At 38.5% G+C, this 12164-nt stretch overlaps 1 protein-coding gene across 1 annotated transcript in view; it reads left to right on the top strand.

Moving 5' to 3' along the window:
• Positions 1 to 1713: 1713 nt before the first annotated feature.
• pip4p2.L (phosphatidylinositol-4,5-bisphosphate 4-phosphatase 2 L homeolog) overlaps positions 1714 to 12164 on the top strand; it is a gene marked incomplete at its 5' end in the record, with an annotated part of 36238 nt that continues 25787 nt past the window's right edge. The window contains 1 exon segment of the mRNA NM_001095826.1: positions 1714 to 1869. Within this exon segment, the coding sequence (NP_001089295.1) occupies positions 1767 to 1869 (103 nt within the window).

The raw sequence follows: 12164 nt of genomic DNA, 5'->3' as shown, positions 1-12164 counted from the left end.
GAAAAATTGTGAGAGCACTCCATGGCTAAATAAAAATGTACTAAAATACATTTTAGTACATTTTTATTTAGCCATGGAGTGCTCTCACAATTTTTGCTTTTTGTATTTTGCTCATAAACAGGACCTGTTTTAAAAAAAAGATTTGCGCTGAATATACAGTTTGCCTATTGTTTTAATCATGAAAAATATATGGTTTAAGTTATTTCTTAAGCTAAACAGGGTAGACAGCACAGATAAGACCCCCTGCATAATGGACTCCTGCTTACAAAACAGTCACAACAACAGTTAAAAAGAGGGGGTAGTATACTGGTAATTCAAAATGGAAATGCCCTTATGCCTTGTACTTAACACTTGCATGCAGTTCATCAAAGAAATCTGAATGAGACCCTTTGATGCTGCTCACAATTTGTAAGGACCATGTCTGGGCACTTTGAATTTATAAATCATTCTTTTGTGCTCTGATCAAAATAAATTCCAGACCACATGTTATCTCTGCAGAGTGGAACCTTTTCAAGAGGAGAAAATAGTTATTTCTGTGAAGATTATCATAGGAACACAAGAAAATCTGAAAACTAGCTTTAGGATTTAAATAATCCTTTCTTACCTAATTTTTAAAAAATTTTTTATAGATAGAATATTCTAACTCAGCAATTTACAAACTGCATCAGCACAGTGATGGGTTGCTAGCCAGTACAGGTCTCTGTACAGAAGGCCAACAGTATGATCTAACCTTGCCAAACACTAGGACTAAGTGCATAGACCAGAACAACTGTATAATGCTGGTGCAATTTTTTTGGTTATTGATTTTTTTACCTGCAGACAGCCTTGATACCTTGTAAGATGTAGCAAAAAGGGGAAATATTAACTTGGTGGGCACACCCCCCTTTAGTCTTGTAACATATGCTCCCTCTATCCAGCAGCATTTGTTGGGTCTGCTACCCCATTAGTTATGTCATTATGTTGTAGCTCATGCATTTAGGTGCATTCAAACTGCATCCAAAACATGCCTTAAGATGCAACGACAGGCAGACCTCAGTGCAAAATTGCTTATTTGAGTGTTTTGGTACCATAGTCCGTCAATCACCACTCCATGTGTTTACAGTACGGGGTTTTTTTATTCAGTGATATCAAGAGCAGCAACAGACAGATGGACGGATGCATTTCAACTGTTGGTAGGCAGCAGCCATCAAAATGTCCATGTGCCATAAATGCACTGCAACTTCAACGGTAGGCAGTAGGTACAAGTTGTGTGTGTTCCTCTGCGAGCCCTGGCATCTGATTGTATAAATATGCTGTTCTATCCTGCAGGGACACACCCCCTCCAGTCTAATCTACTGTATAATGTGAAAAGCTTAGCTATTGCACCCCTGGATCACTAGCTTATTTGCTATACGCTGCATCTGTGCACGATCTCCTAATAAAGGGGAAATAAATCCTATATCACCATGACACACCCACACACCAGACTGATATGTCTCCATACTGATTCGCTCCTGTTTATAAACTGCAGAGACATACAATGAATGGTGCCTACAACCACACAGTTCTATGAATGAACTTGTCCACTTTAGCCTAAAGAATTCTCTAAATGAAAGTCCATGTGCTTTTAGCTGGCTTCTTTGTAGCACACAGAGGTTTAATGGGGGGGGGGGGGGGGGTTGTATTTGGTCCAGTGTCTCCTCCCTCTTTCTTGTGATTCCCAACCCTGTGACACAGACTTTGTGAGTGCTTTCCTTCCTTCTGTCGGAGCTTCAGCTGCTGCAGTCATGGCTGCTGATGGGATTGACGAGCGTTCTCCTCTCATTTCTCCCAGCTCTGGCAATGTCACCCCTACAGCACCTCCATACATTCAGGAAAACAACCTGCAAGGTAAGCAAATATGCTCAGTGGGTGCTCAGCAAAAAACAATGAGTCAGAGCATCAGCCTGCATGTGCCCCCTAATTCAAACTCACTGGAGGGAGGAGATAATGCCTTGCAGTGTGTGAATCATATAGCTCTCTATTAGACTGCAGAGGTTTGGGCTAATGCAGTGTCTCTCTCTGCTTTGTTTGCCTGTGGCATAAACAGAAGTAGGCACGATCCCCCCCCCCTGTCCCGATTATGTAATTCCCTGCATAGTTTTGCCATTATCATGCACGACTGATCCGGGCGGCAGCCTAGAAAATGTGCTGTGTGCTTGGGACATGGCCTTAATTAAGCTAATTAATAATTTTCTGTTCACATGTTACACATGAATGTTGGTTGCGTGTGGTCTTGGCTGCCATGTGTATCATTTGTCTCTTTATCTAACTATGGGTAGTTCTGAAACAAGATTAATTATGCATTTTTTGCTGGTAACTCACAGCCATGGCACCAGTGCAATTTCTACAGTGCTATGTATTCAGCCAGGAGTGTGTGTGTGTGTGTGTGTATATATATATATATATATATATATAGTATCTTCCTCTAACTTCCTGTTCAGAGGAATCATTTGGCATACATAATTGCTTCTGGATTTGTTTAAAAAAAAAAAAGTTTCATTTATTTACTTTGTCATTTATTAAAACAGTTGATTTTTATGCATACATTTAATATTTACATCAAACCTCAGTCCTTTAAATGCTGTGAACTACAATTCCCGGCAGCCCCTAAGGCTGATGGTTATCATTGCTGGGAGTTGCAGTGGATAAACAGGGGTTTATTTGGCTGAAAACACTCCCTTAGTTCATGAACATCACATTGCTGTGAAAGGGAATTATTTACACTTTTCCAATATGTGTCTTGTAGGTCAGTAGAGTCCTGTAACTGAGATCATATTTATAAGCCCCCCTGGAGGGCCTTCCTCGGTGTTGAACAAACAATTGTCACTTATTGTTAGGCACTGAGCTGATTGTTTCGTACCTTCTGCTTCTATTTCCTTTCCAACATCTTTACTCCCAACAGGTGTTGGCTGGCATTGAGTTTAATGATGTAAGATTAGGACTCCCCAAATAAGTTATACTCCCGAAGTGGTGCAATCAGTTCACCCGTACCCCACAGATCAACTTCTGTGTGTATGGTAAAGCAGGAGGGTGTCCGTTTATATACTGTAGCTACTAAAGCAAATAATGTTCTGTCTTGCATAAAAAAGGGCATTAACTCAAGGGATGAAAACATAATTCTGCCTCTTTATAGGTCCCTGGTGAGGCCTCATGTGGAGTATGCAGTGCAGTTTTGGACTCCAGTCCTTAAGAGGGATATAAATGAGCTGGAGAGAGTGCAGAGACTAAGTGCAACTAAACTGGTTAGAGGGACGGAAGACTTAAATTATGAGGGTAGATTGTCAAGGTTGGGGTTGTTTTCTCTGGAAAAAAGGCGCTTGCGAGGGGATATGATTACACTTTACAAGTACATTAGAGGACATTATGGACAAATAGCAGGGGACCTTTTTACCCATAAAGTGGATCAATGTACCAAAGGCCACCCCTTTAGACGAGAAGAAAAGAAGCAACGTAGGGGGTTCTTCACAGTCAGGACAGTGAGGTTGTGGAATGCACTGCCGGGTGATGTTGTGATGCTGATTCAGTTAATGCCTTTAAGAATGGCTTGTATGATTTCTTGGATAGACATAATATCAAAGGCTATTGTGATACTAAACTCTATAGTTAGTATAGATATGGGTATATAGAATTTATGTGAAAGTAGGGAGGGTGTGTGTATGGATGCTGGATTTTCATTTGGAGGGGTTGAACTTGAAGAACTTTGTATTTTTTCAACCCAATTTAACTATGTAACTATGTATGAACACCGGAAGCGAAGTGATCTCATTCTCAAACAATAAAGTGGCTCTCTACTCTCTACTAACAATCAGCACAGAATTTGCAGAATATAGTAAATTGTTTGCAATCCGTAAAATTCTTATTTTGCAAGGGCAACTTCATGGTCTGTAGTTTTTACAGAAGCCTTCCATTTGGAGGCCAGACAGAGTTCTTTATCTTGCACAATAGGAATGAATCAGTGATAAGTGCTAATTCAAAACTCATTGAACATAACACCCACACCCTGACAGATCAACACCCAAAGGTTGCCCAACTCTGTTATGGAGCATGACTGTTGGCATGCACTATAGGTTTACTATAGGATTATTCCCAGCATGTTTAGCAAGAATTAGCTTTAAGCCATATATTGTGATGTTTATATGATAGACAACTGAAGGGAACAAACCTTTGTTAGCTCTAATTCTAATATTTTTCATGGAGGATTTAGTTACATCATTTTTACACATGTACATTTACTCACATGTTCCCATGAGGTGGGTTTCATGAGAAAGAACAAGTCAGAGAAGCCCTTTGTTTTCTACTGTCTGTATCGTTGACACCGTGCTGAATTCAGGTGAGGTGTTACATGTTGCGTGTGATGGAACACATAAAAAATCCACTGCACAAGATCTTAAAAATAAATGCCTATGTGTAAGAGCCCATAAAACGCTAACTCTCCTATCCACACAAATATACTCTTGTTAGTTTGATTAAGGGATAATTAACCTGCCTGTATAGGTATTGGGATATGGGTGGAAACTCTGCATACATAGTACAGGTATGGGATCTGTTATCCAGAATGCTCTGAATTACAGAATGACCATCTCCCATAGATGTTCTTTTATCCAAATAATCCACATTTTTAAAAATTTCCTTTTCCTCTGTAATAATAAAACAGTACTTTGTACTTGATATAAGTATAGGATATAATTAATCCTTATTGGAAGCAACACCAGCCTATTGGGTTTATTTCATGTTTAAATGATTTTCAAGTAGACTTAAGGTATAAAGATCCAAATTACAGAAAGATCCTTTATCCGGAAAACCCCAGGTCCCAAGCATTCTGGATAACAGGTCCCATACCTGTACCCTGGTTGCAAGCAAGGGTCCAGCGCAGTGAGGCAGTGAGACTTTTAGGAAGTGCCAGGAAGATAGTGGCTTCCTAGATTACAGCCCTGCACATGAAGTTATTATGACTAGGTTTGGTGCACACTTGCATTTTATCTTGGCTGCTGTCGCTTTGAAATCTGAGAACTGTTTCATACCATTTCCCTTAATAGTCTAATAAAAGTGAAAAATAAGACGTAAGCTACCGAATCTATTTATTTGCTCAGCAATTTTTAAATCAGACGACAGGAAAGATCCAAAGAGAGCAATTTTCAGGGCAGAAATACATATCGCTTATTGGGAAGGTAGTAGCAGTAATGAATGTGTTTTAATTCTTCCCCTTGAGGGAATGCTTTTTCAGGTCCATTATAAACTCAATGTGGGATAAAGAGAAATGTCTGCTGTGTCTCAACATCAGATGGAAATCCATGCTAAGTAACTTTTAGTATATTATAACAGGGCTGTGTGCATGTCTGGGTTTTGTAGAAACAACAAAGAAAAATGATTTAAAAATAAAACTTGCTATTACCATATAAATGCACTGTCCTCTTATCTATTGTGAACTAAAATTCCCAATGTCCTTGAGCAAAGGACACTAACAATTGTACTTCACAACAGCTGGAGGTTATACATTTGATGTCCCTAGTGCATGCCTAGTTATTTCATGAGATGTGCTACTGAAACATGCATGTTGTTTCTGTGTGTGTACTATATACATACAATATATAATTGAGCTTTGATTAAGCCCACGAAAAATCTAGCAAAAATTTCTATGTGTATGTGGACGTAGGGGGGTTATTTACTAAAACTCAAATTTCTCATCTTTTTATTAAACCAAGCTGGACCAAATTCCTGTCCACGATTTTAACTTATTTATTAATAAAAAAAATTTGGGGGTGGGAAAAGATTTAATAAAATCGTGGCAAAACTTTTTTTTTTTTTCCCAAATCGCACGATTTTTTTGCGTTATCGTCCAAAAACCTCAAATTTTTCGGATTATTGGACGAAACCCAGTGCAGATCATGATATCTTCAAATTGTAAAAGGGACATTTGCCCATGACTTCAGCAGGTTTGAAATAGCAGATTTTCAGATTCCGACTTTTAGCAGCTTAGGGGTACTGTAGTTTATAGCAGATGCTCTTTATGTATTTAGCTTTTATGCTGCTTTAGCAGACACACTCTTTCCGCATACATAGGTGGAAAGGGGTTATAGCACAGTGATAGCATTACATGGGACAGAAAAAAATACAACCACACACATACATGTGCATTCACTCATCAATACTGGTTGTTTATGCATATTTTCAGTTTGTCCCCATCTGAGTTGAGGGCTACAGTGAAGGGCAATGAATTGTACCTTTTCACCATGCACAGTATTTCCAACTGCCACAGTTATGTATATATTCTTGAAGAAAACTTTATGAAAACATATTTTTAGGTACAAACGATATTACGTTTACAGTGTATGCTGCTTTTCTGTAGCATGTTTTTGGAAAGGCAGAGGTCTCTTCAGTCTTGTGTTCCGTTATTCAAAATATTTAAACATGCCCACTGGGGGGTTTAGAAAGTGTCACGTTTCCAAAAAGTTTCAGAAATTGTTAATGGCTGGAGGTAAAAATAAGAGCATTTATCTGTTTTTTTTTTCCATATACTCACACAATTGGTGTGTCCCATGGAATGTCCATTTTGTTTTTAGTGGGAAGAGGAAGATTTCTGCACATGCTTCACTGAAATGAAAGCAATACAACTTGCTTCTATTAGTTGTTTCTATGGTTTCAACTTGAAATGTTACTTTTTTCTTTAGCCTTTTTGCAGTAAATTATATCTTTATGGGCAATGGTAATTATGATAATATTCTCCTGGGATCTTTCTCATGGTATGTAGAAAATGCCTGTGTCATTTCTTTTACACAAGCCCATAAAATCACATGAAGCTGTTGGCCTCGTTGTTTGTTAAGCAGGAAGCAGTAGTCAGACAAAGCTGGGTTGTTACATCTCATATTAACAATAACATTAAGCCTATTACGGGTTTGTACTTATGAGTTCTCTAGCTGGTGAGACTGGTGTAGAGGGTGCCACTTTCAGCAAAAAAACAAGATCCAAGTGCAGAAACAGTGTAGCATCTGTACTGAAAATCTTCCCCACATCTGGTGTGTATGAATTTGCATCTTAAAGGCAACCATTTCCATTTAAAATTCCTATGGCAGACTTAGTCAGTGGTATATTAAGCTGTTTTTAAAGAATGACCCAGGTCAGCAACCCTGCATCATCCAGCTAAATATCATCCCTCCGTTTATTTAACCTGAAGAAAGGTCCTGTGTGTATAAAGTTAACAAAGGACTTGGAATTGCTGAACTTGGCAGTCTTCAATCTATTCACTGTAGAAGTTAAAAAGGTGGTTCACTTGTAAGTTAACATTTGGTATGTTATAGAATGGCCGATTCTAAGCAACTTTTCAATTGGTCTTCAATATTTTTTATTGTGTTTAACTTTATCTTTATCTGACTCTTTCCAGTGTACAAATAGGGGGGTCACTGACCCCACATAAAATAAATACTCTGTAAGGCTACAAATGTATTGTTATTGCTACTTTTTATTACTCGTCTTTCTATTCAGACCCTCTCCTATTCATATTCCAGTCTCTTATTCAAATTAGTGCATGGTTGCTAAGGTAATTTGAACCCTAGCAGCAACCTCATTTAGGAAACTGTAAACTTGAGAGCTTCTGAAAAAAAACAAAATAACTCAAAAACCATAAATCATAAAAAATGGAAACCAACTGCAAATTGGCTCAGAATATCACTCTCTACATCATACTAAAAGTTAACTCAAAAGTGAACCAACCCTTTTGATAAAAATCAATATATAATCATTAGCTATGATAAACTCAGAGATATTGCATACTATCTGTCATTCTTACACAGTATAGGAATGGGACCAGTGGCGGAGCCAGGGCCCGCACCCCCTCAGGGCCCCCAGGCAGCCGTGCGCCACTGAAATCCAGTGTGTACGGAGGGGGACGGGGGCCCGGCTGTTCGTCACGCACCAGGGCCCGCCCCCCTCTAGTTACAGCACTGAATGGGACTTGCTATCTAGAATGCTCGGGACCTGGGGTTTTCCAGATAAGGGATCTTTCTGTAATTTGGATCCTCATACCTTCTAGGAAAAAGTGGAAAAAAATACTTCTATTATGACGAAAAGTCACGTGGTTTCCCTACCCGCTCCTATTTTACATATGCAAATTAGGATTCGGCTCAAAAAGGCCCAATCCTGGCCAAATCCCAAACCGAATCCTGAATTCGGTGCATCCCTAATTTAAACATTAATTAAACCCAATAGGTTTATTTTTTCTCCAATACGGGTTAATTATATCTTAGTTGGGATCAAGTACAAGGAAATTATTTCTAAAAATTAAAATTATTTATTAAAATGCAGTCTTTGGGAGATGGCCTTCCTGTAATTCGGAGCTTTCTGGATAATGAATCAAATACCTGTATTGCAGGTTGCAATTGATGCAGTTGTTAGAAAAGTAAAGACAACATACCCTCGATGGGTCTTAGGCCAGATAATCTATATTTTAAATGCAGAACAAGTCCAGGTACATTCTTACATGTGTTCTGGTACTGCCCACTGATTGAGAAATTTTGGAGAAGTGGTGACGTTTGTAGTAGAAGCATTAGACATGCCAAACATGCCATCCCCAGAAGCATGTATATTGGGTTTAGTGGAAAATATTTTCCAGGACAAATACCAACGCACGCTCCTGAGACTCCTTTATTACTATGCAAAGGAAAACTATTATACTAACTTGGAAGTTGAGCACCCCACCCACCCTAAAGAAATGGAAATCTATAATAAACCAAGCACTCCTCCTCTACAAGCTAACATATATTAGAAGAGGCTACCAAGATAAATGTGAGAAAGTCTGGGGTATATGGGTTGATATATGACTGATCCGAACACACCCCTAGCACCTAGCTAGCAAAACCACCTATATACTTGGGAACAGATGCCAACGCAAGCTCACACGGCCCAAATCCCCCCCATGTACCCCTGTTTGAGTGTTGAGTTATAAAGCAGAAAAAAGGATTTGCTCTTCAATTGTGGTAACCATTGATATAACGGTGACTCTTACTTTGATATAGGGTTGCTTAACCCATGTGAATAACCAATGTATACTCTGAATATACTTTATTTTTGTAAGTTGAAGTTGCATCCAATAAAACGTAAAAAAAAAAAAAAACACAACAGACCACCCCCTTTAAGACTGTAACCCACCCTTTGTTTTAAAGCCCTGTCTTCTGTGGCGTTTGGCCCAGGACGATGGCCATTGTGGGCAAGTTTCGGATGATTACTAATATTCCCACATATTCCTGGATACTGAGAAAGTGTTTTAAAGGATTGACATGATAATGTATCGGTAAAACTGGCGTGTTTGCTTCAGAAACACTACTATAGATTATATAAACAAGCTGCTGTGTAGCCATGGGGGCAGCCATTCAAGCAGAGGATACACAGTAGATAACCGATATATTCTGAAGAAACCCATTGTATACTACAGAGCTTATCAATTATCTGCTGTGTATCCTGTGCCTTTTCTCCATCTCAGCTTTGAATGGCTGCCCTCATGGTTAGCACTGTGTTGTCCTGCACTGGTACAGCTGATGTGTTTGCTTTAGAAAGATTACTATAGTTTATATAAACAGGCTGCTGTGTAGCCTACACAGCAGCTTGTTTACATAAACTATAGTAATCTTCCTTTAGGTTTGGTAGCTATACTATTGGACAGCTGTACCTGCCTAGAATTGTTGTACCCAAAGCATGATGAGATTCAGATCTGCTTAATTAACTTGTGAATTAGACATGTAACCTTGTACCTTGTATGCTCAGTTTTACACAGGTAATTGAATTTACACTGAGGTTACAAGTATGGGTTCTATTATCTGGAAAGCAAGGGACCTGGGCTTTTCAAGAATAGGGGTCTTTCTGCAGTTACGATCTCCGTAACTTAACTCTACTAAAAAAAATAATTTATATATTAAATAAACCCAATATGATTGTTTTGCCACCAATATGGATTCATGCAGCTTAGATACCATCAAATACAAGCTACTGGTTTATTATTGCAGAGACAAAGGAAATCATTTTAAAAATTAGAATTTTGCATATTTGCACAGATTTAAGGCTTTGGTATATTATTGTATTGGTGCCTGAGTACAGATGTTTATTGTTTGGGAATTTAGAAATCTCAGCAAAGGTGCACATGAATTGTTTTAACCTTTTAAGTGCCAGCAGAATTTCACATTTTGGTTACGCGAAATGCCAGCCGTTTTTGAAACATTTTGTGCTCTCTCACTTTAGGGGCATTTTCTGAGGGGAAACCTATAGTTTACCTAGGAAAACTATACATTGTTTTTTTCGGTAGAAACTGAGCTTTCTAAATCTGCCTGAGTTTTCATGTATTTACACCTGTGCAAAAAAATTTATAGTGCTAAATACCAAAAAAAATGAAAAATTACCATTTTTCATCGTATATCAATTTATACCAGAAAAATTTCATTTTACGGATGAAAATCCAACTGATTTGGAAAGCCTTATGTCTCTCGAACGTGCCAATACCAGATATGTATAGTTTTAGGGAGATTTAGGATTTCTGTACAGCAAAAACTCCCGGCAGTCTATTACCAAATTTTGAAAGCACTAAGGCAGAAAACGGCATGCTTAGATTCCAAGGCAAAAAATCCTGAAACCGTAGGTTTACCCCAGAAAAACCATACATTTTTGAAAAGTACACATTCTGCCGATTACAAAATGGGTAACTATGTCTCTCTACTCCCAACTACCAAACATAAAAGCTTGTCTGAACATAGCGGTTTTTCAACAAAAAATTCAAAATTCTGAAAAATCATTTCAAAGGTTTTATTTTGCTGCTCCGCATATCCCAAACTATATTAGGTACCAAGAAAAAGCACCTGAAATATGATTGCCAGGGGTCCACTGAACAATTTGATACCCATTATGCATAGGTTTACCAAGTATCTGGCATTTAGAGACACCAATATGTAGTTAGCACATCCAAATTGTTCAGGACTTTACTTCAGCTACTGAGAAATCAACACATTGACTGCATTTTTTGTGGGGTAAAAACACAGAATTAATATGTTTACCCCCCAAACCCATATATTTTTGGAAAGTACACATTCTACTGAATCTAAAATGGGTACCCATGCCTTTCTGCTCCAAACTACTGAGTCCGTAAGGCTTTCCCAAAATTGTCGGTTTTGGTGAAATATCTGAAAATTTCCTCAAACCTTCAACTTCCCAGCACCATATCACCCATGTATCATTACGTACTAAGAAAAGCACCCTAAATATGATTGCCAGGGTTCCTCTGAACATTTTGGTGGTCATTGTTCATAAGTTTACCAAAGTATCTGGCATTTAGAGGCCCCAAAATGAAGTTAGCGCATACAAACAGTCCCGTGGGTAACTTCAGCTAATGAAAGATCAACACATTGACTGCATTTTTGTGGGGTAAAAAACACAGAAATATATGTTTTACCCCCCAAAACCCATATATTTTTGGAAAGTACACATTCTACCGAATCTAAAATGGGTACCCATGCCTTTCTGCTCCAAACTACTGAGTCGTAAGGCTTTCCCACAATTGTCGGTTTTGGTGAAATATCTGAAAATTGCCTCAAAGCTTCAACTTCCCAGCACCATATCACCCATGTATCGTTACGCCACCAAGAAAAAGCACCCTAAATATGATTGCCAGGGTTCCTCCAAACGTTTGGTGGCCATTGTTCATAGGTTTTATCAAAGTATCTGGCATTTAGAGGCCTCAAAAATGAAGTTAGTGCATACAAATAGTCCTGTGGGTAACTTCATCTAATGAAAATCAACACATTGACTGCATTTTTGTGGGGTAAAAACACAGAAATATATGTTTACCCCCAAACCCATACATTTTTGGAAAGTACACATTCTACTGAATCTAAAATGGGTACCCATGCCTTTCTGCTCCAAACTACTGAGTCGCAAGGCTTTCCCAAAGTTGTCGGTTTTGGTGAAATATCTGAAAATTGCCTCAAAGCTTCAACTTCCCAGCACCATATCACCCATGTGTCATTACGTACTAAGAAAAAGCACCCTAAATATGATTGCCAGGGTTCCTCTGAACATTTTGGTGGCCATTGTTCATAAGTTTACCAAAGTATCTGGCATTTAGAGTCCCCAAAATGAAGTTAGCGCATACAAACAGTCCCGTGGGTAAC

This window comes from Xenopus laevis, chromosome 6L (assembly GCF_017654675.1).
Source record: "Xenopus laevis strain J_2021 chromosome 6L, Xenopus_laevis_v10.1, whole genome shotgun sequence".
In the NCBI taxonomy this organism is placed as follows: Eukaryota; Metazoa; Chordata; class Amphibia; order Anura; family Pipidae; genus Xenopus; species Xenopus laevis.
This window is presented reverse-complemented; position numbering and strand designations above follow the sequence as displayed.